This window comes from Halichoerus grypus, chromosome 14 (assembly GCF_964656455.1).
Source record: "Halichoerus grypus chromosome 14, mHalGry1.hap1.1, whole genome shotgun sequence".
In the NCBI taxonomy this organism is placed as follows: Eukaryota; Metazoa; Chordata; class Mammalia; order Carnivora; family Phocidae; genus Halichoerus; species Halichoerus grypus.
In genome coordinates, this window is record NC_135725.1 from 93,474,403 (window position 1) to 93,499,570 (window position 25,168).

General features: G+C 59.1%; 2 protein-coding genes across 10 annotated transcripts in view; one reads left to right on the forward strand and one right to left on the reverse strand.

The window, feature by feature from the left end:
* Positions 1-14,111, reverse strand: part of EXD3 (exonuclease 3'-5' domain containing 3) — a 77,354-nt gene extending 63,243 nt beyond the window's left edge. The window contains 3 exon segments of the mRNA XM_078061312.1: positions 2,673-2,894; positions 9,888-10,085; positions 13,954-14,111. The gene's annotated coding sequence lies outside the window, so the exon portion shown is untranslated.
* A 99-nt stretch (positions 14,112-14,210) lies between these two features.
* On the forward strand, positions 14,211-25,063 carry NOXA1 (NADPH oxidase activator 1). Of its 9 annotated transcripts, XM_078062087.1 has the most exons (15): positions 14,668-14,682; positions 16,920-17,002; positions 17,128-17,215; positions 17,995-18,103; positions 19,826-19,957; positions 20,206-20,313; positions 21,442-21,501; positions 21,771-21,814; positions 22,386-22,500; positions 23,644-23,704; positions 23,927-23,985; positions 24,192-24,346; positions 24,451-24,565; positions 24,661-24,775; positions 24,863-25,063. In XM_078062087.1, the coding sequence occupies exons 3-15, from the start codon at positions 17,160-17,162 to the stop codon at positions 24,949-24,951; spliced, it is 1,218 nt and encodes a 405-aa protein (XP_077918213.1). In that variant the 5' UTR covers positions 14,668-14,682; positions 16,920-17,002; positions 17,128-17,159; the 3' UTR covers positions 24,952-25,063. The 9 variants fall into 9 exon arrangements, with proteins under 9 accessions (XP_077918210.1, XP_077918211.1, XP_077918206.1 ...); XM_078062084.1 differs by lacking the exon at positions 17,128-17,215 and having other exon boundaries at positions 14,211-14,682; positions 24,264-24,346; XM_078062085.1 differs by lacking the exon at positions 17,128-17,215 and having other exon boundaries at positions 14,211-14,682; positions 23,665-23,704; positions 24,264-24,346.
* Positions 25,064-25,168: the final 105 nt, after the last annotated feature.

Below are 25,168 nucleotides of genomic sequence, written 5' to 3' on the forward strand. Positions count from 1 at the left end.
ATTTTATTAATGAAGAGTTCTTTCTCCTGTCACCCCAGAGGACCTCATGACTCAGTCTTTGTTTTCTACACATTCTTCTGCATCAACGCTCTCTTTCCTGCTCGCCCAGTGTCTTTCCTCTCAGAAGCTTTGCTCAAGTGTCTGGGGACTGCTGCTCATATTTAAGAGTGAGGCACTGAACAGCTGCTTGGGAACTGAGCAGGGGGCAGTCCTGGGAACCGCGGGCCTCACTGTGGGTACCCAGGGCCCGGAAGGCCTCTCCTCTTGGCCCGTCTGTCGGGAAGAAACGCCCCCATCCTCACCTGCAGGTGGGCACTGGGCTGCCATGGCCCAGGTCCCCGGAGGGTCAGAGTCTGGCCCCTGCCCCTGAAAACATCCCAAGACCCTGTTTCCAGTCTGGAGCCTCCCGGGGTGCTGTGGCTGGGGGCCGGCCCTCTGCCTCGGGCTCTAGCTTTCTCAGGTGGTTAGAGAGCGACACTCAGCAGGGCCTTCCACCTCCATGGGGCTTTTCACCTCTTCCCTTCTCTTTGCCTTTATTAAAAAGGCAAAACTGTCTTTTTAAAATGCATCTGCTGTCATTTTAATGGGCCTCAAGTGAGGCCTCGGCAGCTCTGGGCTTGCGCCGCGCATCCTTGCAATAAGCGCACCTCACGCGGAGCACACTCTGCTCACTGTAATCACTCATCTCCTAAGGACTGCTGCACCTAAGTCCATAAATGATGTCGGCCTGCACTGTCCTCTTCTTGGAAATCACTCCCCACCTGCCCCGGAGGCGTGTACACCTCCACCCACCGCAGCTCAGGTGAATGGACGCCCCTGCGCTTCTCAGCAGGAAAGGAAGACATGGGACTGTGGGACGGGGTGGTCCCCACAGTGCATTTACAAGCCCACCCTGTCCAGAGATCGGCCCCCTGGAGGTGAGGTAGGAGTTTCCTAGGGTGGCCAATGCAAAGCACCACAGAAGGAGGCTTAAACAACAGAAATTCAATGTCTCAGAGTTCTGGAGACTGGAAGTCAAATATCAAGGTGTTGGCAGGGTCGGTTCTTCCTGAGGCCTCTCTCCTTCCTGTGCAGACGGCCGTCTTCTGTGTCTGTGTCCCACTCTCCTCTTCTCAGAAGGGACACCAACCTAATGACCTCATTTTACCTTAATGACCTCTGGAAAGACCCCATCTCCAAATACATTCTGAGGTGCTGGGGGCTTTTCACCCAAAATTCAACACGTGAATTTTTAGGGAGACACAATTCAACCATGACAGGGGGGCTGGACACTCACCTGGTGCTCTGGTTCCGTGGGGAAGGGTCAGGGTGCCTTCACAGACAGGAAAACGGGCTCAGCTGGGACCAAACCCCAGTTTTCTCCCAGCTCTTCCCTTACACCACTGTTCACTTCTATTTGCTTTTAATTGATTTTTTACTATTTACAAAGGCAATTATGCCTATAGTAAGATATTTGGAAAATGAAATACATTTGCAAATTTGGAAAAATTAATGCAAAAGAAAGACACCCTGTCCCTCTGGCTGTCTGTCCCTCTGCAGAGACATCTGGTCAGGGTCAGCCCTGGGACTTTGTGGAGCGCCTCTCCCCTCCCAGTGCCGGCCGGAGGGACAGGCGCCCCTGGGCAGGTCAATGCTCCGGGTCCAGTGTGCTCCTGACAACAGACTCCTGTCTGCTAACTCAAGCCACGGAAGGCTACTTGGCAGAAAGGAGATGCTTTAGGCACAGCTCCCGCTTTAACACAGCAAAGTTATAATTTCTCTTCATTGCGGGTCTCCTCCGGGATCTCGTTCTGAAATCACGAGTGTTTTCTTACATCACATTAAAGTAGCTCAAGTCCCTGATAAATACCATACGTGGCCACAGCTGAGAACCAGAGTGCTCCAGCTGGCGCGACCAAAGCATCCCCGGGGCGCCCGGCCCACCCCGGTACCTGTCCCACCCCGACCGTGGCCCCCACCAGTGCCGGACCCAGCCCCCTCCCGCCCCCACGCGGGACCTGCTGCCCAGAAGCCTCCTTCCCACTGCCCCTCCCACCGGAAGCGAGTTGGCCCCTGGGGGGCCCGAGGGCGGGCCACTCCAAGCAGCAGGGGTCTCTAAGACGAGGAGACAGAGACTGGTCCCCACAGCACACCCTCTTTGGGGGTCTCTGGCACCCTGGCACTGGGAGCCTGGGGACGGGCCCCACGGGGCACACAGGCAGGTGCTCCCTGAGGCCCATGGCCAGGGATCTCGGGGGGAGGGGCAGGAGGTGGAGGGGGTACTCTCCTTGTCTGCTGGTCCCCCACGTAGCAGGGGTGCCACTCACATCCCTCATGGTTGCCCTCCCCTGACGCCCGCTGAGTCACAGTCTCAATCCTGTCCACCTGTCTGTTTACTGCTGGCCCTTCCCTGGGGGTCCTCACAGAACTGGGTACTGAGGGCGAGGTCAGTGCCACAGGTCCCCTGGTGGGCTGTGCCAAGGAGACCTCTGAGGCCCCTTTGGCTTCAGGTCGGAGGATGACTCTTGGGCCCACCAGAGGGTCCCCAACAGGGGATGCTGGGCACACTCCAGGTCCCATGGGCCCCTCTCTGAGGATCCACCCGGAGCCCCGCCCGTTCCTTCCTCTGGTCATTCCCTCACCCCAACAGACATGCCTCACCCAGACCCCAGTTCCTTGTAGGGCCAACTTACAGCTGCTGCAAGCCTCAGCAAGGCCGAGGTCCTGGCCTGGCTCCAGGGTGTCAGCTCACTGTTTAACGCTTCTGGAGCCCTTGAGGCCTCACGGTGTGCGCAGTGGATGCCCGGACGGCCTCTCAGGCAGGTCCATCCACAGCAGCCCCACGGGCAGTGAGCCCCTGGCTGGGGCGGGGAAAGGCCGGTGCATGCTGGGGCCTGCATTCCCTGGTCGGAAGGCTGTGGGCGGGAGAGTAAAGAGCATGATGGGGGGGGGGGCGGGAGCTCTCCCTGGGGTGCAGCATTCTGGCTCAGCACACTTTTATGTCTCCCCTCCAAAAACACAGGGCCAAGCATCCAGCTCCAGCAGGACTGACTGAGAGCCACTTGGTTGGTTTCCATAAGCCCCACATGGTGACTCCTCCTCCTGGCCTCCATCTCAGGTCCCACTGTAGGCAAGTTCCCTATGCTACCGCCCAGCTCCAGGCCACTCTGGGGGCTGCTAAAAGGGTCTCAAGGGGAGGCAGTGGGCTTGCAGACATGCCCTGTCTATAGCCCTTCCTCAAGCAGAGCCAGACCCCCAGGCCACCCCCATCTCATTGGCCGTCCCGACACTTGTGTGGGCCTGTGGGCTCTTCTTAAAAAGGTGGAGCCTCACTCTGATCAGAATTATAATAAAGACCAGCATCAGTGCAGGGCAAAGGTCCCTCTGACCCCTTCAAGTCAGTCACCCCAGGAGGAACGCTGCCCTGCGGTCCAATCACCTCCGGCGGTCAGGCCCTGTCCACACTGCCATGACCCTGATGACCTCCCCTGCATGGCAGCCACCCGCTCCGCTGGTCAGCCTAGGAAGGGGGCAGAGGACCAAGTGGCTCTTTTGTGGGAGAGGGGCTTTTCTAATCTCAGGGGAGAAACCCCCACAATTCCAAGACCTGCTCCAGGCTACCTTCCCCTTTCCTCTGAGGAGTGTGGCAGCCAGAGGTGGGTGGTGGGCTGTGTCCTCAGGCGAGCCCCAGGGCAGGTAGACAGACCCAGACCCTCCTCCTTGGGAAAGGGTGAGGCCACGGAAAACCCAGCTCAGCTCTCGTTACACAACCTTTGTTCTGCTCCCGAGCCTGGAATCCGAACTCCACAACGGGCAGCAGCGCAGTGAAGCCCATGTGCTTCTGAGAATGAAAACAGTGGCAAAGACCAAGGTCAAGTTCACCCCAGGCAGACTGTTTTAATTGACCTCATTTTAAAGTGAAAAAAATCCTCTTGGAGTCCAAATTGTCTTGAGCTGAAAATGCGGATCAGGGTTTGCAAGCCACACCAAGACCAGCAGGCCTTCCCAGGGACGGAGCCCACGGGGGTGAGGAACTTCCATTTAAAATGAACCGTCAACATGTGCAACTCATTTAGGCATCGCGACTTTGTCTTGCTGGGAACCGTGCCACCCATCAGAACGTCTGCCTCAGACAGCCCACCCGCAGCAGAGGCTCCCGCGCCCCTGGCCCCTGCTCGGCACCTGAGTGGGGGCCCCGGCCCAGTGGCACACTCACCTGCAGGAGGGCGCAGCCCCGCGGAGCTGCACTGGGCGCCCGCCTGGGCGCGCGCGGTCCGGCCCGACGCAGGCTGGAAGCCCCACGTTCCGTGGAGCCGGGCGGCCAGCAGGGGGAGCTCTCGGCCCGAGCATCCGGCGGCGCAGCCCGACGGGACGACGAGATCGAGATGCGCGTCCACACCACCGTACCCCCTCGGCCGGAGGAGGGGCCGCTCCGCCCTCGCCCTGCAGCTCAGCCAGAGAAGCTGCCGGCACCCTGCGCCCCCACTTTCCTCCGCGGGACGTCCATTCGAAGCAGTCCCTGGCAACGTGCGCTGTCCCCAGACTTGCCTGTGCTTTCGCCATGGCTTGCTTGTCCTGAATCCCAATTCCTGTGCCATTCCCCAGTAAACCCATTTTGCTGGTAAAATAACTGGCTGCTTTATTTTCACGCATTTGCTGTAGGTTCGGGATGTTCCAGGGCCCCCAGATGTGCCAGCCCTGTGCCCACCAGGCCTCCCGCTCTGCGCACCGACCGGGCCGGATCCAAGGCCTTCTGAAACCCATCCCCTCAACCAGGCCTGGTGGGGGGAAAGAGGGCCAGACAGAGCCCCCTGGCATCAGCACCACCCGGCTGGGGCCCCGTGGGGGTACGTGAAGGCATGAGAACCACAGAGCGGGGGCTCACGACACCTGCCCAGCCCTGGCTGTGACCTGGCTGTCCCCTCCGTTCCACAGGAGGGGAAGCAGCGCGGGGCCCGGCTTGCTCTGAGATGGGTGGGGAGGCACGTCCTTCAGGCCCGGGGTCTCCCCACTGCAGGCTTCGCCCGTGGGAGGGACCCTGCCAGAAGCCCAGAGGACCAGCCTCCGCTTGGACGGGGCAGCATGGAGCGGACACTTCAGGGTGTCCCCTGACCTAAAGCTGCCCTTCAAATAACCCAGAAAGGTGGAAATTAAAGGAAAAGGGCAGAGATTAAAAGTCCCCAAAAGAAGCTACATTGCTGGCTGAGGGTCCAATGCAGCCACGTGGGGCTGGGGCTCAGCCTTGCACCCGTCTGTCCATCCATCCCAGGAGAACAGGCCACAGTGGTTAACTGAGGTGACCTTAAGTAGGTCATCAGAGCATTCTCGTTTGGGCGCCGGGTCATGCTTCCTCCACCGCTGTCCTATGCTGTTTTCTGCACGTATGGAGGCGCCGGCGGTGACCCCCCTGCACGTGGTTCCTGTGCCCTTCACCACGGGGCGGCCGAGGCCCAGGAGGGGGTGACAGTGGACTGCCGCCTGTGAAGGAGAGCCCTTCTGAGAGCGTGGCTCCTCCCCGGGCCGCCACAGGCAGCACCCAGCCCTCGGGCCCCGTGGATGGCCGCCACGCCATGTGACCGACAGGACGCGCGGCAGGAACACGGCGCAGCAGGCTGGAGGGCAAGGGGTCAGCGCCAGCCTCAGACTCCAGAAGCCGGCGCCCCCATGGGCGGCCCGTCCCCTCCTGGGCCTGCACTGCCCGGCCCCCCCATCCCACAGTCAGCCACGTCCTGGTTTCAGTGCAAAATACACCTGGGATAATAGCATAAAATGTCTCAGGATTGATTTTTTATATCAATTACAGGTGGGAATGGTGATATTCAGGGAATACTAGAGTTAGAATATATTATTAAAATTCATTAAAAAAAAATTTTTTTTACAAGTAAGCTCTATGCCCACCTGGGGCTTGAACTCATGACCCTGAGCTCGAGAGACACACGCTCCACCAACAGAGCCAGCCAGGAGCACCTCACCTTCTCCTTTTATATTTTTAGTGTTTAGAAAATTTAAAATCACATGTGTGGTTCACATATTTCTGCTGGGCCCACTGGTGTCGACCGAGAAAGCAGCTGGCCAGACCGAAGGGCAGCCCCAGAGGAGCCTGGCTGCCCCCCCAGCAGAGATGCTGCACCCGGACCCAACACCACCAGGGGCTCCCTCTGCTGTCCCCAAATCCCAAATGTAGGTGGGGCTGGGGTCACCACCCCAGACACATGGGGAGCGCGCAGCCTGGACCCCTGAAAACAGGGGGCGCTCGTGTCTCTTTGGTTCAACAAGAACACTAATTCGAAAGCTGTTTCAACTGGTTTTCAAACTGAATTAAATGTCTGGGCACACAACTCCGTGATTTTTTTAAAGCTTTATTGATATAATACACACACCATAAAATCTACCCTTTTAAAGTGCACAACTCAGTGTTTTTAGTATATTTAGGTACGAGAAAACATCACCACTACCTAATTCCAGTACATGTTCATCACCCCAAGATGACTCGTACCCATTAGCCGTTGCTCCCCACCCCCCCCTTTGGCAACCACAAACCCACTTTGCCCCCCGGGGCTCGCCCGTCTAAGCATTCACACACATGGAACCCTACCATATGTGGCCTGCATCCGGCTTCTCTTACCCAACATGTTGTTTTCATGGTCCGTCCACGCTGTAGCACCTATTCTTTCCGTGGCTGAATAATGTTCTGTGGTACAGAGGGGCCACACTCATCTGGGTTATTTCCACCTTGTGGCTGCCGTGGACAGTCACACACAGGTGTTTCTGTGGATACATGCCGCCTTTTCTCGGGGGAACGGGCTGAGCTGGGCCGAGCCGAGCCGGGGAGCCGCCACACTGCATCCCGCCACAGCGCGCGAAGGTCCCGATTTCTGCACATCCTTGCCAACACTGACTTGTTGGTGTCTGTCCTTGTTATTCTATCCGGCCTAGTGGGAGTGATTTTTCACTTACTCACTTAAGAGTTGTTCCTTTCTTTAAAAATTAAGACCACCAATCTAAAACACAAGAAAGCAACTTTCCAGAGATACCGTATGGGGGGGTGGGCCTCTCTGGAGCAGCTGCGGGGGTTTCTGGGCTGGAAGTGGTGGTTTTCTGCACACTCGCCACTGTGCACACATCAAGGGTCACTCGGGTTAAGCTAGTTGGCTTCGGCCCTGCGTCACCGCTCAGGTGGGACAGCCCCTCCTGAGTCCCGCCTCCAGGACCCTTTCCCACAGGGTCCGGGCTGCAGCAGGGGAGGGGGCGGAGGGCAGAAGTCACAGGCCCCACCGTTCAGCTGGGCTTTCCAGCTCCCTGCCCGCTCTTGTGAGGGCCCCCCGCTGTCCAAAAATGGGGTAGAAATCATGTGAATGATGAATGGCTACTTAAAAACGACACTTTACAAAAACATTTAATGTCGTGGAGAAAAAGGACCTCACAATGTGGCACAAAGTTGCGTTTAACGAAAGCAGCCCCGCTACAGTGCGGGCCCAGGCCACCCCCAGCCCCGTCAGCACTGGGCGGGACGCGGAGGACACACAGGCACCGGGGGGGGGGGGCAGACCCCCACTTCTACTTTCCATTTTATTTTTTTGTATTTCCTAAACACTATACAAGGAACACACTCCACTTAGTATTCACGAAGAAAAGAAAATCACAAATGATATTTTAAAAGTAAAAATCGGGGTGCCTGGGTGGCGCAGTCAGTTAAGTGTGGGACTCATGGTTTCAGCTCAGGTCATGGTCTCCAGGTGGTGGGATCAAGCCCCACGTCGGGCTCTGCACTGAGCACAGAGTCAACGTGAGATTCTCTTTCCCTCTGTCCCTCCCACTTGTGCTCAGGCCCTCTCTCTCAAATAAATTTTTAAAATCTTTTTAAAAAATGTTAAAATAAGCTATGAGGAAACCTCAGCTTCGGAAAGGAGATGGGGCCACCTGCTCCATGAGCCCCACACGGGAGGCGACACCAGGTACTCCGCTGTACAGCGGTCTCCCCAGGGCTCCCCAGGGCTCCAGCTCTGCCCTCGTCACCGAGCCTGACCGCGCTGGCCTCTCATCAGTCACGTTCTGCTGCCAAACGAATGTGGCCCCAAACTCAGTGCCTAGAGCAGAACAATCTTTTATTGTCCTGCGCAGGGTCAGGGGTCAGGAACTGGAAGCGGCTTGACCGCGCGGTCCTGCTCAGGGTCTCTGGGGGTTGCAGCCAGAACGAGGCAGGGGCTGCGTTGTTGCAAGGCTCGGCTGGGGCTGGGGGCCCGTGTCCGAGCCGGAGCGCTGGCCGGGCCGTGCGCCCGAGCAGGGCTGGCAGCGGCCCACCCACTGCCTGCGTGGCTGGAACCCTTCAGCCTGTTGGGTCTCTGACGCTCATCGCCTGCTCCAGTTTCCTGTTTCTTCTCAGGTCTGTTCGGATAGATTGGATTGCCAGGAAGTCATCCGATTCCTTGAGGAGGTTTTCCCATTTATGACCACAGTATCGGTGTGGACGTGGCAGATGTGTGGTTCTCCGCTCTTTAACGCTGAACGTTGTTTACGTCTCTCTTGTTTTTCCTTAGTCTTGTCAGAAGTTTATTTCATTGGTCTTTTTAAGAACTAGTTTTTGGTCTTACTAATTTTATACTTCCTGATTTAATTACCTAATTCACTAAGCTTTTCTCTTTATTAACTCCCTCTTCCTCCTTTTGGTTTCTTCCATTTGTTTTTTACCTTTTCGGGCATGATTTCCTTCCTTTTTGGCTAAATCCAGGCTTCCTTGGATTTGTGTGTTCCTCGTAGATATTCTGCTTCCTTCTGACCTCCAGGGCTGCTGTGCTGGCCTGGCAGTAAATGACCCGTTATTTCTCTCCGGGATCCCCTTAGCATCCAGGACTCACCCCTGCATGTTTCAAGGTGTTACCCACTTGCTCATTCATTCATTTCATGCAACGTACACTCTTCCCTTTTGCACTGGCTGTTTCATTGGATTCATCGGACGTAACGTGATGCTGTGGGTCTGCTCTAAGGTTCTAAGCCTGGCCCCCCTTCCTGCTTTCCCCTGCAGACAGCAGCACACGCTGCGGAGACAGGCCCTGGCACTCGGAGCGGCCACGGTGCAGGGCCCCAGACAGCTGCGGGACTGTCTTGTATCTGACTTTCCAATCCTGGCCCAGACAGACACCTGCTTGGAAGGGCCGCATGTAGAAATGAGCTCAAAGACCAGTGGCAACACATTCCTCTGTTTGAAACTGCAAGGCCAAGTAACAGAGGCTGGCTTAGGTCTGCGAGAGCAGAGTGGGTGGTGCCACTCCGGTGCCCACGGACCAGGACTCCCATCTGCCCGGAGGATGAAGCCCTTGACCACCATGGAGTCCTGCAGGAGTGCGTTACAATTTTCCCAGTTTTACAGTCTCAACTCTGAACCTTAAAGGAGATGAATCTTGAGCCGCTTCCTGTCTGCGTGGCTGCCTTCCATGTCCTTCTGGTTTTCCTCTTCAAGATTTCCTGGGGTGGCGGAGGGTGAGGTCCTCAGCGCCCGTGTCAACGGTCAGGAGCCTTTGAACAGGCTGAAGTTGTGGGTTTCAGAAACGTGGCCGATGGTGGGCGCCTCCTCAGTGAACCCTCCACGGAGGGGCTCCGTGACCCTGAATTAGATGCAGCCCCGGTCGGGGCCAGGACTCAGGAAGCTGGTCTCCAACACCAAGCATTTCAATCACACCAAGGCTATTTTTATTTCCTGAGAGAAAAATCTTATTTTTATTTATTTATTTTCTTGGAAAGTTCCCGTTGTTTAGAAAGGGGGAAAAAAAACCCAACTTCTTTGTATTGGGCTAAACCCAATTCCTGCCCATTTCTTTGACACCTGTGCTCCAGAATTAACCATGATTATTGCATTCCTTTAAAAATAAGTCCCAGCACTATGCTGACCGCTATCTGAGTCATATTCTTACCTTAGGAAATGGTTCCCTTTTCTGGACTCTTCCACCGATGTAGGAACTGTGTGATCCACACAGTCTTAGCGGGCCTCCCCAGAACACTGACGTGGAAGAGGGTGACCGCAGCAGGAGCCTGGGAGGCCTCCCTCAGGACAGCAGGCCACCCGTCTGAGAAGGCCAGCTTCAGATCGGCCACTCCAGATGCCTCAACACCTGCTTGGGAATAGATTTTAGCTCAGACAGAAGGAAGTTTTCTATGTTAACATTTAAGCAGTTGAATTTCAGAGCTCGACGAATCTTAGGCTCATTAATCATTTCAACCTTCAGGATATCTGTAAAACAGAAAAACCTGTAATTGAAACCTTCTTTAGAAATTGTTTGAAACATTTGAGATAACTGGAGATACACACGCATTCTGAGCGAAAACAGCTACCCCTGTATGCTATATCCAGTCCTCCAGACGTGACCGTAGTCAGCATCACAACCAGGGCCTGACACGGATTCAGTCAAGACCCAGGACGGTCTGCCCCACAGGACCCTTCGGTGTTGTCCTTTTAGAGCATAATCTGTTAGTGGCCCCAAACAACCACTAATCTGCTCTCCATTTATATAATTTTCATTTAAGAAAATTATATAGATGGAATCAAAGTGTGCGACCTTTTCTCACTCGGCATGCTCCCTGAGACCCGCAAGCTGCTGCCTCCCTTGTTCCACGGAGTGTGTTCCACGGGCGGGCGCAGCCTGCTTACCCATTCCACCACCGCAGGACTTCTGGGGGTGTCTAGTTTGGGGCTATGACTAAGAGAGCCGCAGTACACATAGTATACAGTGACCGGGACGGGGCTGCTTTTATCTTTTTATTATGGAAATTAAAAAGTTGGTATGAGAGCAGACGCTGCAGACGCCCCAGTGGTAATAAACAACGGGAGCCCAGGGGAGGCAGGAGGGGCAGCCAGGGGGCAGAGGGGACCCGGGGGAGGCCATGACCTGGAGGTCAGGCACTAAGTGGGGAGGATGGGCCATGCCCAGGGCCCCCATGGCTCAGGAGGAGGAGGTTGCTGGTTACCCCGACAAGCCTTTGGGTAAAGTGATGGCGGGAAGGCCACCTAGAGCCGGTTCAGGAGCAAGCAGCATGATGGAAATGTGGAACAGGACAGCCACCTGGAACAAAGTTCAATGGAGTGACCCCATGAGCCAGCGACTCCGCTCCTAGGTGTTTACGCAAGAGAACCGAAAACACGTCCACACAGAACTTGTAACAAATGTTCACAGAAGCATTTTTCGTGATAGCCAAAAAGTGGGAACTGCCCAAATGCCCATGAGTGGAGGAATGGATGAACAAAACAGGGTCCATCCATACAATGGAATGTCTCAGTCTCAAAAAGGAGCAAAACTGATATAGGCTACAACAGGAATGAACCTCAAAAAAATGACACAGAGTGAGAGAAGCCAGACACAAAGTGCACGTGCTGTGTGGTCCCATTTATATGCAATGTCCAGAAGAGGCAAATCTGTAGAGACGGGGATCAGTGGTTGGCAGGGGCTGGGACAGGGGTGATGGGGCATGACAGCAATGGCGATGAAGTGCTCTAGAATTATCGGGGATGGTTGTACAATACTGTGAATAGGACAAAAACAGTGATCTGCACACTTTAAAAGTGAACTTGCTGATACATGAATTACATCTCAATTTCTGAAAAGTACACAGCAAAAGTACTGGACACACTGAGAACTCTTTGAGGCAGTTTTGCTGCAAAGGGGAGTAAAGAAATAGGGGGGTGTGACCTTGGGGAGGGGGTTAAGATGGAAGGACTCACAGTATGTTGATGGGCTGGCCCTAGTGAAGGGAAATGATGATGGGGTGGGAGAGGGGACAGGCAGGATCCTGTCTGTGGGAGCAGGGACAGTCTCAGGGAGGGGGCAGATCTGTGGGTGCAGACACTGGGGAGGGGGGTCCCTGCCAGCTGCTTCCATTTGCTCTGGAAGCAGGTAGCCAGGTCCTGGACTGGGAGGCAGGACAGGGCGGAGTGGGGCTGAGGACAGAGGAGGAGGAAGTCCACCATAGGAGTGAGGGAGTGGACCCACCCGAGGCTTGTGTTCAGGATGGAAAGAGACTGGGCACTTCGGCCGGGCTCCTCCAGCCCAGATGAAGGGAACAGGACTGGAGGTGTGAGTGGTGAGGGGGTGTCAGGTCGAAGGTTTGAGCTGCAAGGATGGGGTAGGGTGTGGGGGGCCGCAGCTGTCGGCACTGGGGAGCCCTAGGTGGGACCTAGGTGGGCTGGTGGGAGAGGCACTGAGGCGGTGGCCCCAGAGGCTGTGAAGGGCAGAGCACAGATGCAGGAATGACCCCGAGCAAACGTTGTAGGGAAGGTAGGGAGGATGGGGAGTGGGAGGGATGTCCACATGGGGGGATTCAGGAAGGACAGGATCCCGCCGTGGGTACCCACCCACCTCCAGGCCAGTAGATCAGGAAACCCAGACCCCACTGGTGAGGAAGCAGGTCCTCAGGGGCAGAGGCTCTTGGACATTTACTGAGGAAGCTGCCCAGGTGCCCTCCCAAGCATGCCACAGGCGTGGGTCCTCACAGGTCCACCAGGCCAGGACTCAGCACTCCTGTTCCTCAGGTAAGGAAGCCTGCAGGGTCAGAGAGCTGGCCCAGGTCACACAGGGAGGAGACAGAAGCCATAAGTGAGCAGAGTGGCTCCCAGGTCCCAGGACCCGCAGGCCCCAGGGGAAGGAGGATGGCCGACATGGAAGGCAAGCCAAGTCGCGAGTCACAGCTGAGCTCGGGCTCTGAGAGCCATCGAGGATACAAGCCTCCCCTGGGTGTTCTCTTATGTAAACAGAGGAGCGGAGCCTGTCTACGGGAGCGTTTCTGGGGCTGCGTGCTGCCATGGTTCATTTTACGGGTGCCCACAGAGTCGGTCAAATAGTCACAGGTTGCTGGGAAAGTATTATTTATTGATTTATGGGGGGGCAAGAGCATGGGGGGAGGGGAGGAACAGAGGGGCAGAGGGAGAGGAGGGGACCCCTGCTGAGCACGGATCCCGAGGTGGGACACCCTCCCGCGACCCTGAGATCACGACCTGGGCGGGAACCAAGAGCTGGAGGCTTGACCGACTGAGCCCCCCAGGCGCCGGGTGGGTATTTTTATGAGATCAACATCTGCAGCAGTAGACTCGTCTGAGGCAGATGACCCTTCCTAACATGGGAACGGGACTGGAGGTGTGGGTGGGGAGGGGGTGTTGGAGGCCTGTCAGTCGAAGGGGAGGGGAACGTGCCCCCAGACTCAAGCGGCGGCAGCCGGAGCTCTTCCCCGGGTCTCGTCCTGTCGGACCAGCCTGCAGATTCCGGATTTGCCCGCCCGCACAACTGCTCACAGTCTCTCCCTCTCTGTGCACCTGTCGGTTCTGTTTCTCCGGAGAACCCCGACTAACACGAGTGCTAAGAGCGTGACAGCAAGTAAGACGTACCCGGGCTGGCAGTAGGGACATGGGCTGAGAAGGCAGAGGCCCCTGCGGCGACTCCGGACCTCCAGGAGGGGCTCCTGGCACGGGGCGGGGGAGGCGGCGCCACCTGGGGCTCTAGGGGCCTCTACGTTCTCGGTGAAGGAGGTCCTCAGGGTCACCGAGGTGGGCGGGGCACAGGGCGGGGCGCACTTGCCACAGGGGCGGGCCGGGGCCCGGGTTAGTCCCGCTCGCCGCGCCCCCACCGGGGGCCGACAGCGGGGACGGGTGACAAGGACAAGGGACGGACGGTCCCCACGAGTGTCACCAGCACCTCCCACGTCCCGCCGTCCCGCGGGCGGGGCTCGGGACCCCCCCTACCGCTGGGCCTCTGCTAGCCCCGCGGAGGGAGAGCGCGGGCCCGCCGGCCGCTGGGTGGGGACCCCAGGGCGAGCTCCCGCGGCTCGCCCGTCCCAGCAGAGCCGGGCTGGCGGGGCCGGGGCGCCGGCGGGGGCCCTCGGGGCCGGCCAGGCCGCCAGCTCGGCCACAGCCCGGCCCGGCTCCGCCCTACCTCCTGGCGTCCCGGGGGGCCCCAAGCCCGCCCCACCTCGGCCCGCGCCCCAGCGGTCGCTCACCTGAGCCAGCGGGGTCCGCCCGGAACCCTGGCCCGGCCGCGGCAGCGGCGGGCCCGGACGGCTTTCCCTGGCGCACCGAGACCCACACGGCCCGGGGCGGTGCGAGGCGGGAAACGCGAGCTCCGGGAGCTCCCGGCGGAAGTCCGGAGGGGCGCGGCAGAAGCGGGGGGAAGGGGCGGGGTCGGATATAGAGGGGCGGTCCCTTGGGGGCGTGGCCGTGTGGACGGAGCGGGGCCGACTCGGGGAGGGGCGGGGTCGCTCGGCCGCCAGGGGGCGCCGTGGGGCAGGAGGCGTGGCGCCCCTGCGGCTCGCGGACTGCGCGCGCTCCGAGGGCCAAGCGCCCCCTCGGTCTGGACCCCCTGCCGGCCTCTAAGGGGGGGCCCCCACATCCCCACGCCGGCCTCCGGACCCTGAAGCTCCTGCTCCGCGGCCCTCGGCCCCCAGTCGTCCCGCCGGATCCCTCACGGGACCCCCACCGCCGCCGGCCTCGCCCGCCGCGCTCCGGCCCGGAAGCCAGACTCCGGCCGCAGTGTGACGGGTGTCCACGCCGCCATGCCCTCTCTAGGGGACCTGGTGCGCGACTGGCACCGGGGCGTGCAGGCTGTGGCGCGCGGGGACTGGGGCTGCGCCCTCCGCCTCTTCTCGGGCGACCCCGAGCCGCCCGCCAGGATGTGCTTCAACGTGGGCTGCGTGCACCTGCTGGCCGGGGACCCGGAGGCCGCGCTGCGGGTGAGCCAGGGGCCCGACAGCCCGGCACCCAGGGTTGGTCGCAGAGACCCCACCCCTTGGGAGGGCTGTTCTCTGACCCTGGGGAATCTTACCGTGCGATAAAGACCCAGCTGCAGGGGTGAGCCCGGGGTCCCCGTCCTTCTTCCGGATGGTCATCTGGGGATGTCCCCCCAGTGTTCTGCCTCAGTGAACACCGAAGGCAGGTGGGAGCTGTGTGGTCGAGGGACCCCACCCTGAACTCAGTCAGGGCATGATGCGGGGGCGGCCTCCCTCGCCCTCTCCTCGAGGTGATGACCATGTGCCAGACTCTGTGGTCACAGGGAAGGACTGGGGAGCTGCTGGCTCAGGTGCTCATCGTGGTAATACCTAGAAATAGGCTGGACGCTGGATCCTGCTTGCAAGGGGCTTGCCTGTCCCCCAAGGTGTGGAGTTTAGAGCGGGGACTCCATCAGAAAGCTGTGGCGATGGGAAGGAGATGAGGTCTGTCTTGTTGGTACCCAGACCCCAGATCTAAGTACTCATCTTTTTCCCAATCTGTTCCCCAAAACAGAACCAAGAGCTCAAGAGTGCACACCGGCTAGCACACACAGCCCCTCTGCTGAGAGGGCAGCACAGAACCACCCTCTGCCCTTTAAACACTTTGTGTTCTTTAAAGTGATGTATGTTCCCCAGGTGCATACAAAAATCCAGCAGCGCCCTACTCATTTCTCTGGTCCCCAAATCACCAACAGAAAGAACCAGGATCCTGCAGTTTTTGAGACAATCAGTGGCAGCTACCTGGAAAATGACACAAATGAAAAGAGAATTAGATGTAGGAGAGCATCAATGTCGATATCTTGTAAAACTTTACCACGGGAGTTGGGGGGGAGACTGGGCAAAGGGTACGAGGGATCTCCTCTGTCATTTCTTGCATCTGCATATGAATCTACAATTCTTAATAACAATTTCAGTTTTAAAGTGTTATCCAAGAAAGGGACTATAATCACCAGACATTAGGTAGCTCAGTCAAAAGTAGATATAGGGCCAATCCATTGATCACTTATTCATAAACTGTGATTTAACTAGAGAAGGGACAGAGGTGGTGAGCAGGAGAATATGGTATTAAATTCTTTACCCCAAGAGAAGAGGGAGGACTGTCCAAAGTCAATAAAATTAAGTAATAATAGCATGGGCACATTAGTTGGAAATATGGAGATTTTTTAAAGCAGATGGAATGGCTATAATTATTAAAACTTTCTCTGAGGAGCAGGGCAGGGTGAGGGGGGGTGTAGGTAGGAAAGCAGTCTGTTGATAGGAACCCTATGTGACCTTGACTTGGCTGCTCTGTGTGGCAGGGTAGCAAACAAATGGATTTCTCTGGCACTGAGTGCCCCCACCCCCGCCCACATCAATGTCTCCGTGTGTGCCTTCAACCTTAGGTCAATCCCAGTTCTGCAATAAGCCCCCCATTTGGCCAGATTTGTAAGACCATGATGCCCCTCCTATTACCCGTGTTTAACTGAAATCTCGTTAGGAATAGTCAACCTCGTTTGAGTGAAGTTTAGGGAAGAGCTGTACTTTACATACATACTAAGACTTTTGTGTTCTTGTTATTTCTAATACTTTTTTAAAGATTTTATTTATTTATTTGAGAGAGAGAGAGAGAGAGAGAGCACGAGCAGGGGTGATGAGACAGAGGAAGAGGGAGAAGCAGACTCCCCACTGAGCGGGGAGCCTGATGTGGGACTCGACCCCAGGACGCCTGGATCATGACCTGAGCCGAAGGCAGATGCTTAACCAACTGAGCCACCCAGGCGCCCGTCTTTCTGATTCTAATAGATAAGAAGTGTCATTTTGTATGAACTATCAGAAATAGGATTTTAAAAAGACAAAAATCTTGTATAATTCCATGCCCCAGAGGTAACTATTATTAATGTGCTGGAGTGTTCCCTTCTGTTGTTTCCCCTTGTCCTCATGGCAGACAATTGGTTTATGACAACACCTCGCTGTGCTCTTTGCATTTCGGGAGCTCAGGCTGATTCTGGTTGTGGCACCAAGGAAAACTGAATGGGGATGCAGGCACACAGGCATGAGCTCTGGAGGCCCCGACTGGTGCAGGAAACTTCTATCTGCAGGTGGCTGTCCTGGGGTCCAATGGAATTCCTTGGCCCCCTGCCACTGGTCATCTGCCTGGACTGTGTGACACAGGGGTGATAGAATTGCAGACCTTGGCGATCCATGGGCATTTTTGTCCCCAGGCATTTGACCAAGCAGTGACCAAGGACACCTGCATGGCTGTTGGCTTCTTCCAGCGAGGAGTGGCCAACTTCCAGCTGGAGAGGTGAGCACAGGGATGCCTTGTTTCTCCTCTGATGGCTCCTTTTCTCTGAAAGGTCCATTCTTATGCTCCCCTCTCCCCCTCTCTCCCCATGGGTCACCTCCTCTTGCCAACCCCCTCCTCTACAGCCCCAGGGAAGCCTGGAGAAGACACTGTGCTCATGCTGGAGCGGGACACAGGGCACAGCTACATGGGGAGACTTCTCTCTATGCCGAGGTTCACAGCGTGCTTTCATGGGCATCCCCTCCTTTGTTCCTCAGCACATTTTTGCTGTAGCAGGGATGGTGTGATTATACCCATTCTGCAGATGTGGAAACTGAGAGTAGGGCTGCAGTAATGGTGTGTCCCGGGACACAGAAGTGGTTGGGGTCCTCAATGCTCACCTGGGCGCTTTGCACTGTGGTCCTTCCCAGAGAAGGAAACATTCTGCAGGACAAGCTCATCTTCCCCCTATCTCACCTAGCCCCCAGGACAAGCCCCGCAGATGGCCCCATGCCAAGCAGGCAGACTCTGGGGGCAACCTCCTCCTCACATGGGTCCAGAAGACTGCCTGGGGGAGATAGGGATTCCAGTGGAGGCTCAGGAGCTTCCGGCAGGTCTCTGCAGAGGGAGGCCCGCAGGGGATGGGGGTCCTGAGAAGCAGGAGGGAAATGCTCAGGGCACTCTACACAGCCAGGGCTGGAAGAGGGCCTGGGGTGCAGACAGGGGCCCCAGGCAGGGGAGTGAGATTTCCAGAAGGCAGAGCTGGATGAGAGCTGACATCACCTCACACCCCAGGCGTGGTGCCCCCTCTACCTCCCACAGCCACGTCTGTATGTTGATCCCTTGACCCATTGGTTGGGACTTGAGTGCCTACCATGTGCTAGGACCTGGGTGGCCACCACTGCTCCCTAGCAGGTGTCCCTGGAGATGGGGGTGGGGGGAGGCTGGGGCAGGGCTTGGCCCCTTTCCCTACAGCCACTGAGAACACCCCCCCAACCCCCCACTGCCCACAGGTTCCGGGAGGCCCTGTCCGACTTCCGGCTGGCCCTGGCACAGCTAAGGGAGAACGCCACCATTGACTATACGCAGCTGGGCCTGCGGTTCAAGCTGAAGGCCTGGGAGGTGAGCTTGCACCAGACTTGTACGGGGAGCGGGCCTTCAAGAGGTGGGGCCAGCTGGGGGCCCTGGGGGTGCTGTCTGTGGGTGGATGGCCCGGGAGCCCCTTCAGGCCCCGTCCTCTGGGGCCCACTGTCTTGTTACTGTCACAGGTGGGGTCATGTTGACTGATATGCTCCCTCAGGCCTGAGACACCCCGCTACCCCTACTGACCACACTTTCACCCCAAGGAAGCTTAGGGGCAGAAGAGGTGGGAGGCCACCAGGAGAAGGGCAGGGGAGGGTCAGAGTCAGCAGAGGGAGGCAGGTGGGGTCAGAAGGAATACAGCTTGGCTGTGAGCCCCCACCCTGGGCTCTCCGTGTGGCTGACACCAAGGGAGGGGAATCGAGAGGACACCCCCAGCACTCCCGGAAACATGCTGCCTGGAGCCTTCTCCAAGCAGCCTGTGTTGCAATCAACAAATCGTGGGAAAGTCCCACCGGGTGGGCTCCACAGCCCGCCTGGGTCCCCTGGCCCAGGGCACCCAACAGTGCAGGGTGGGGCATGGGGTGTTGGCCTGGCAGTGACCCCCACCCAGCCGTGTAGCAGCATCTCCAGAGGGTGGCCAGCTGGCTCTGGGAGTGTGGGGTCACCTGGCAGGCCATGGGGACGGAGGGCCGCGGGAAGAACGGGTTGGTTTCTCTTGACATAGGGCCGAGCTGGGCAAGCACTTGCTGCCCCTGCAGCAGCCGAGGGGTCAGCGGGCGGTGTCGGCTCCCAGGAGCACCGGGGCAACTTCGCTTCTGCCCTCAGCACGTCCCGCTGGCGACAGCCTTAACCCGACCCAACCTGTCCGTCCAAACGTCTTTTCACACGGGGGTGGGCGTGAGGAAGGGGACAGGACAGAGGAAGGGGCTCCTTGGACAGCACCCCAGAGCAGGGCACTGAGCAGGGCAGCACACAGTCGAAGGGGCTGCAAAAGGGGTCAGGCCAGACGCAGCGTGGGGGTGAGGCAGGCGGAGAGGATGCTCCCGGAGCTCGGCAATCTGCCCCGATGTTCGGAGCAGAGAAGCGCCAGAGCGATGAACCGCTGCAGCTGGGGCGTCTGGAGAGTGAGGCCTGCCCGGCAGAGCCACTGAGCCAGGCAGGCTCCGCTTCAGGCTGGGCACCCAGAAGGGCCCTCGGGCGCTGTGCCTGAGGCGCGACGGGGCCGGGGGCGGGGCGGGGGCGGGGCCAGGAGAGGCGTCAGGGGTGGGGCTGGAGGCGGGGCCAGGAGAGGCGTCAGAGGCGGGGCTAGGAGAGGGCCTGGGGGTGGAGCCAGGAGGGGGGTCAGAGAAGGGACTGGAGGTGAGGCCAGGATGCGGGCCGGGGGCGGAACTGGAGGCGGGGCCAGGAGATGGGACTGGCGGTGGGTCCAGGAGAGGGGTTGGAGGCGGGGCCAGGAGAGGGGGTCAGGGGCGGGACTGGGGGCGGGGCCAGGAGATGGACTGGAGGCGGGGCCAGGAGAGTGGTCCGGGAAGGTACTGGAGGTGGGGCCAGGAGAGGTGCCAGGGGCGGGACTGGAGGCGGGGCCAGGAGAGGGACCTGGTGCGGGCCTGGGGTGGACTCCGGATAAGAGGCAGGGGAGGGGTGGGGAGCAGAGGGGGAAGTTGAGGACTGAAGGGCTGCTCTGGGGGTGGGACCAGGGGTGAGGCCAGAGGAGGGGAGATAAGTGAGGGAGTAGGCTGTCATCTCCCACCTCGCTCCCAGGTGCTCTTCAACGTGGGGGCGGCACAGTGCCGGCTGGGACTCTGGGCTGAGGCCACCCACAGCCTAGAGGAGGCCCTCTCGAAGGGGCCGGAAGGGGCCGACGACCTGCACTCCGCCCTGGACCAACTGCAGGTGAGGGGGGGGCAGGTGGAGAGCAGGCCGGCCCCATCCCCCGGGCGCTGTTGGGCCCATAGCCCACAGTCCAGGCCCCCCAAGACCAACTCTGTGAGATGAAGAAATTTCTAGAGGGAGGTGGCCGGTGTGCCCTGGTGTGGGGGCTGGGGAAGGACTTCCCAGGGCCTGTGAGAAGTGGGCGGAGGGTCCCTGAGGCCACAGCCCTGGTCAGATGCTCAGGTCTGCGTTGGCCGGACCCCCTCCAGAAACAGGCCCCCCTGCAGCCTCGGCAGGTCCCCAGAGGTGAGGTCTTCCGGCCCCACAGGCGGCAGCTGGAGCATCTGGAACCAGTGGATTTCCTAGGCAAGGCCAAGGTAAGGGGACAGCGGCTCACGTCCTGCGGCCGCGGGGCTCGGGGGGCCAGCAGCAGCCCGCAGGTGCTGAGCTCACAGGGGCACCTGTTGTTAGAAAGGCTTCCGTAGGTGGGTGGAGAGTGGGCACAAGGCCACCCCCAAACTGCAGAGTGCCTGAGCTTCCTGGGTCAGGGCCAGTGTCTTCAAGTGGAGTTCACAGATCCTGGGCTCTTGGAACCAGGAGGCAGAACCCACCGGAAGCTGGCTGCAGAGGAGGGGGCTCATGACTTTTTGGCAGGGATCCCCAAGGCGGTGCTGTCCCCAACTGCCTCTACCTCAGCCATGCTCTTCTGGCCTCAGCACCTCCCTGTATTTTTCTGTCTCTATGTCTCCCTGCATCTCTGCCCCAGAGAGTGAGATCCCAAGGAGGGCCGGGGTAGGCTGGCCTGGGCCACGCAGCATCACCAAAATCCCAGAACATTTGGGAGCAGGGGTGGAATGCAGAGAAGTAACTCCCCTGTGCACAAAGGAAAATTCGCTTGGGTTTCAAGCTGGTGGCCCTTGGGTTAACCCCAGCACCCACCGAGGTCACCGAGGGCCGGCACGCTGTGTGTGACCAGGTACGGGGCTGGTGAGGTCACATGCCCCAAACACCTCATCTTTGCAAACATCTGCTGGCAGGGGCCAGGTGGCTCTGAGCTGCATTAATCTGAATTTAGAGTTTGTTTATCACAGTATAAGACTTCTAAGAAATAAAAATATTTCAGAAGTTGTATTAAAAATAATTTAAAACTGTCGGGACGACTGGGTGGCTCAGTCGGTTAAGCGTCTGCCTTTGGCTCAGGTCGTGATCCCAGGGTCCTGGGATCGAGTCCCGGATCGGGCTCCCTGCTCCGTGGGGAGCCTGCTTCTCCCTCTGCCTCTGTCTCTCTCTCTCTCTCTGTCTCTCATGAATAAATAAATAAAATCTTTAAAAAAAAAAAATTTAAAACTGTCAACACAGATGTTTTCCTTTATCAGACATATTGTTCCTACCTTCTAGCCCCCACCCGGCAGACGGGACACTCAGGAGTGTGGGGTGGGCAGCAGAGGCTGGGAGTGGACATCACAGGGCCCCTGACTCTGCTGTCCCCTGCTGTCCCTCACCAGGTGGTAGCCTCTGCCATCCCCGAAGACCAGCACGAGGGCACCCAGCCTCAGCAGCCCCAGGTGGGTGGGTAGCCTTCCAGCCAGCCCAGACTTCTGTGATTTTGCAGGCCTGAGCATTTCAGACCTTTTTACTGTGAAGGGAGGAAAATGCTCTGAACCCTCCCTCGGGGCTCCCCAACCTTGCTCTGATCTGAACTTGGGAATGGCAGCCTATTCTGTGTGAGAGTCTTGCCTGGGGTAGCAGGGCGCGGGGGCAATGCTGGGCCTCCCTGCCCTGACACTCACCCACAGGGATCTGCCTCCTGACAGATGTCATTCTGTACCCATAGGTTCGGGATGCCGATGGTGAAGGCAGACCTGGAGCCGCCCCACGGTAGGAAGGAGTGGGTCTCCCCTCTGCATGCTGGTTTCTCCTCTTGGGGCAGAGGCCCTGGTGTGAGGCCTGCATTGCAGCCCCTGAGGCCAGGGAAGAGGTGTCTAGCCTCTCTCAGCCCTGCCCATGCCCCCTTTGTCCAGATGCCCAGGGCTTACACTGTCCTGAGCCCATCCTGCTCGTGAGGAAGAGCCCTGTGCCCCCTTCTCATAGAAGCAGCACCCAAGCCTCAGTGGGCACCAGAGGGGAGTTGAGACTTCAGGTCGCCATGACTCCAAGTAGCACCGAGGCTCGGAGCCGAGGTGCCCAAGGAGGGAGCTGGCTGGGTTGTGGGCTGACGTAATTACTCCTCTGGCATTGCCAGACTGGACCTCACAGGTGGGGCTGTCCCAACTCGGGAGAGGGGTTGCTGCTCAAGGTTGCACAGGGTGTAGGGACATAGAGCAGTTCCCCGCCCGGGGCCGTGCTCTGCGCTGCCCCTCTTCTCCACACTTGGGGTTCCTCTCAGGCTGTGTTGGGGGGGGAACAAGTTGGGCAAGTCCTGGGTATGAGGGCTCCCCCCGCCCCCCAGGGCTGGAGACTCAGGCCCCTGCAGAACTGCCACCCCCTGTGGTCCCAGGATGCCCCTTGAGGCAGAAACAGAGGTTGGCTCTGGACAGGTGGTGCAGGTCATCTACGATGAGCAGGTGAGTGAGCCCGGGCCCAGGTCGGCAGTGGGGGGGGACAGGGGCCACAGTGCTGGGAGGACACCCCCCACCAGGCTGAGCATGGGGACCAGCAGCCACAGCCAAGCACTGTGAGGGTCTCAGGGCAGGGCAGGTGGCCTCATCGGCTTCCTCTGTCAGGGCACAGACAGGGCTGGATGCCAGGGTTGGGGAGCTTGCTGGTGCTCACGGGTGCATAGACTGGAGTCCGGTGGTCCTCCCCCCGCCGCTGGCCTGCAGCCTGGGCTTCTGTACCATTCATCCACCTAGCCTTCCTTCCTGGACACAGGCTTCTCCTAGGCAGGGACCCCCGGGAGGGTGTGGCTGGCCACCGCCCAGGGCCAGCGCCCGGAGAGGGGTCGTCCATGCGCAGAGAAGGTGGTTGAACTTAACATGCAGTTTATCCAAGGACTCGATAAGAAAACAGACAGTCTCTCCCCTTTCACTGATGTTCCATTAACTCAAGGTGAACAGACCTGTGCCCTGAAAAGCAATTGTTCTCTGTCATGACTGAGCTTCATTAAATCCCCGCAGGTTAAGGCTGCCTTTACTAGGTTCGTACATTGGGGGTTTAGGTCCTTGACCCTCCTGACATAATAGCAAACAGCTTCTGAAGGGCTTTAACCAGCTGGAAAATCTGATACAGTCCAAACACTTCATTTATGGTCAAACTTCCAGACCCCCCCCCTTGAAGCCAGAATCTGATTCAGGATGGTCTGGACCCCGGGGCCCCTCTGGGAGGTTCCGCTGCCCCTCTAGCACCTCCTACATGGGGTGAGGTCCAGCTGGCCCCTGGCCTGGGTCCTCAGCCTCCAGGGTCACCGGGGACCCCCAGCTGGAGCTCCCATCTCATAGTGCTTGGTGGTGGCGGTGGGGGGCATGACAGATTCTTCCCCACCGATGTAAGGCAGGCTGTGTGTGGTCTCCAGGCCCCTAGGGACCTGGTTCATGCCCTGAATACACCCCCACATGGGTTGTATTATGGCTTCCTGCTGATCAGCTGGCTCCCTGGCCATAAACCTCACCACTGGGTCTGCTGCGACAAGCCCCAGGCCAGGGAAAGCTGCCCCATCCTCAGGGCCCCCCTCCCTGGCCCCTGCTCCCAGCCTGCGGCTTTTCCTGCAGAGGCCCCGGCTTTTCCTGCAGAGGCCCCGTGTGGAGCAAGTTGGCAAACAGGTTCCTCCAGGTAAGGACATCCTGAGCAGCAGGTGGTGGGCAGAGGCTCGTGGTGGTGGGAGTCCTGGGCAGGCGTCTGGGGGTGCTGGGAGCGGCCTCTTTGCCCCCGAGGGAGGTGGCTGGCTACCTTGGGCCTCCCAGCGGGCATGTGGTACCAACAGCTACTCTACCCCAAAATGTCCCAGTTTGGGGGTGGTGGCCATCTGAGTCCCTGCTCTGTCACCCTCCACAGGGCCGCTGGTGGCAGGGGCGCCAGACCCCAGCCCTTTGGAGGATCCCTCAGGTGCTGGGGTAAGAGGCACTGTCCTGCATGTCACCCCCACTCTTCAGGGATTGGGGGCCCTGAGGCCAGGCCCTGGGGACCCCAGCTGATAGAGCCTTCCAAGCCTGGAGCCCCAGCCCCTCCCCCCTCTTTGCTCGAAGGCCACCCCAGCCGGGCCCTGGGCATGCAGATGTGAGGCTTCATGACTGACCACTGCCTTTCTGCCCTGACCCAGGGAGTGGCCGTGGGGGACCCTGCGTCCTCGGTGACCGTCACGGTGCAGTGTGCCTTCACCCTGGCCCTGCAGGTCCCTAGAGGAGCTGACCTGTCCAGCCTACGGAGCCTGCTGAGCCAAGCCCTGCCTCGCCAGGCCCAGCGTGGGCAGCTCAGGTGAGCGGGCGGGAGGTGGGGCAGGACTGCAGAGGCCAGAGGGCAGCGCCCCGCCAGAAGCACCCCCTGCCCCCTCGACGCCACTCTGGGGAGTCTCTTTGCAGTTACCGAGACCCCAGCAACAAGGGGCGCTGGGTCCCCCTCTCCGGGGAGGAGGCACTGCAGAGGGCCTGGCGGGACGCGGCGGCCAGCCCGGGGGTCCTGCAGCTCCAGTGCCAGGTGAGCCTCAGGATTGCGTGGGTGTGGGTCTCAGTGTGGGGCACGGGGGACCCTGGGGCCCTTCTCCAGCCCTGCAGCCCCCCTTCCCGCCGTAGGGAGCAGGTGGCCGACCTGCCCTCTGCCAGGTGGTGGCCCAGCACAGCTACTCTGCCCGGGGGCCCGAGGACCTGGCCTTGCAGCGGGGGGACGTCGTGGACGTCCTGTGTGAAGGTCAGTGGGCTGCTGGGGCATGAGGGGCTTCTGTGAGCGGACCTTGCTTGGTGTGCTCTGAGGAACCCTGACTCCCCTTGCATGCAGTGGACCAGGCATGGCTGGAGGGTCACTGTGATGGCCGCATCGGCATTTTCCCCAAGTGCTTTGTGGTCCCAGCTGGACAGTACGTGTGAGGAGCCCGACACCCCCACCCAGAGCCCCGCCCAGCCCAAACCCAGTGAAGAAATCAGCCCTAAGACGTCCCGTGGCAAGGAGGATGTTAATAAAGCAGTCTTGCCCCGCGAAGGTGTGGTCTGTATTCTGGGCTTGTCCACTTGGAGGGCCTGGCGAAGGCCTCGAGGGTGGGGGTGGGGCTGCCACTCCAGGAGAAGCCTGGAGCCCGACACCAGG

Bases quoted from the DNA above. Each gene is read 5' to 3' on its own strand.
- NOXA1 (XM_036064949.2), top strand. From the start codon at position 14,506: ATGCCCTCTCTAGGGGACCTGGTGCGCGACTGGCACCGGGGCGTGCAG. The intron at 18,104-19,825 runs GTGAGCTTGCAC...CCTCGCTCCCAG, and splicing joins TCAAGCTGAAGGCCTGGGAG to GTGCTCTTCAACGTGGGGGC. The intron at 22,501-23,643 runs GTGAGTGAGCCC...CTTTTCCTGCAG, and splicing joins AGGTCATCTACGATGAGCAG to AGGCCCCGGCTTTTCCTGCA.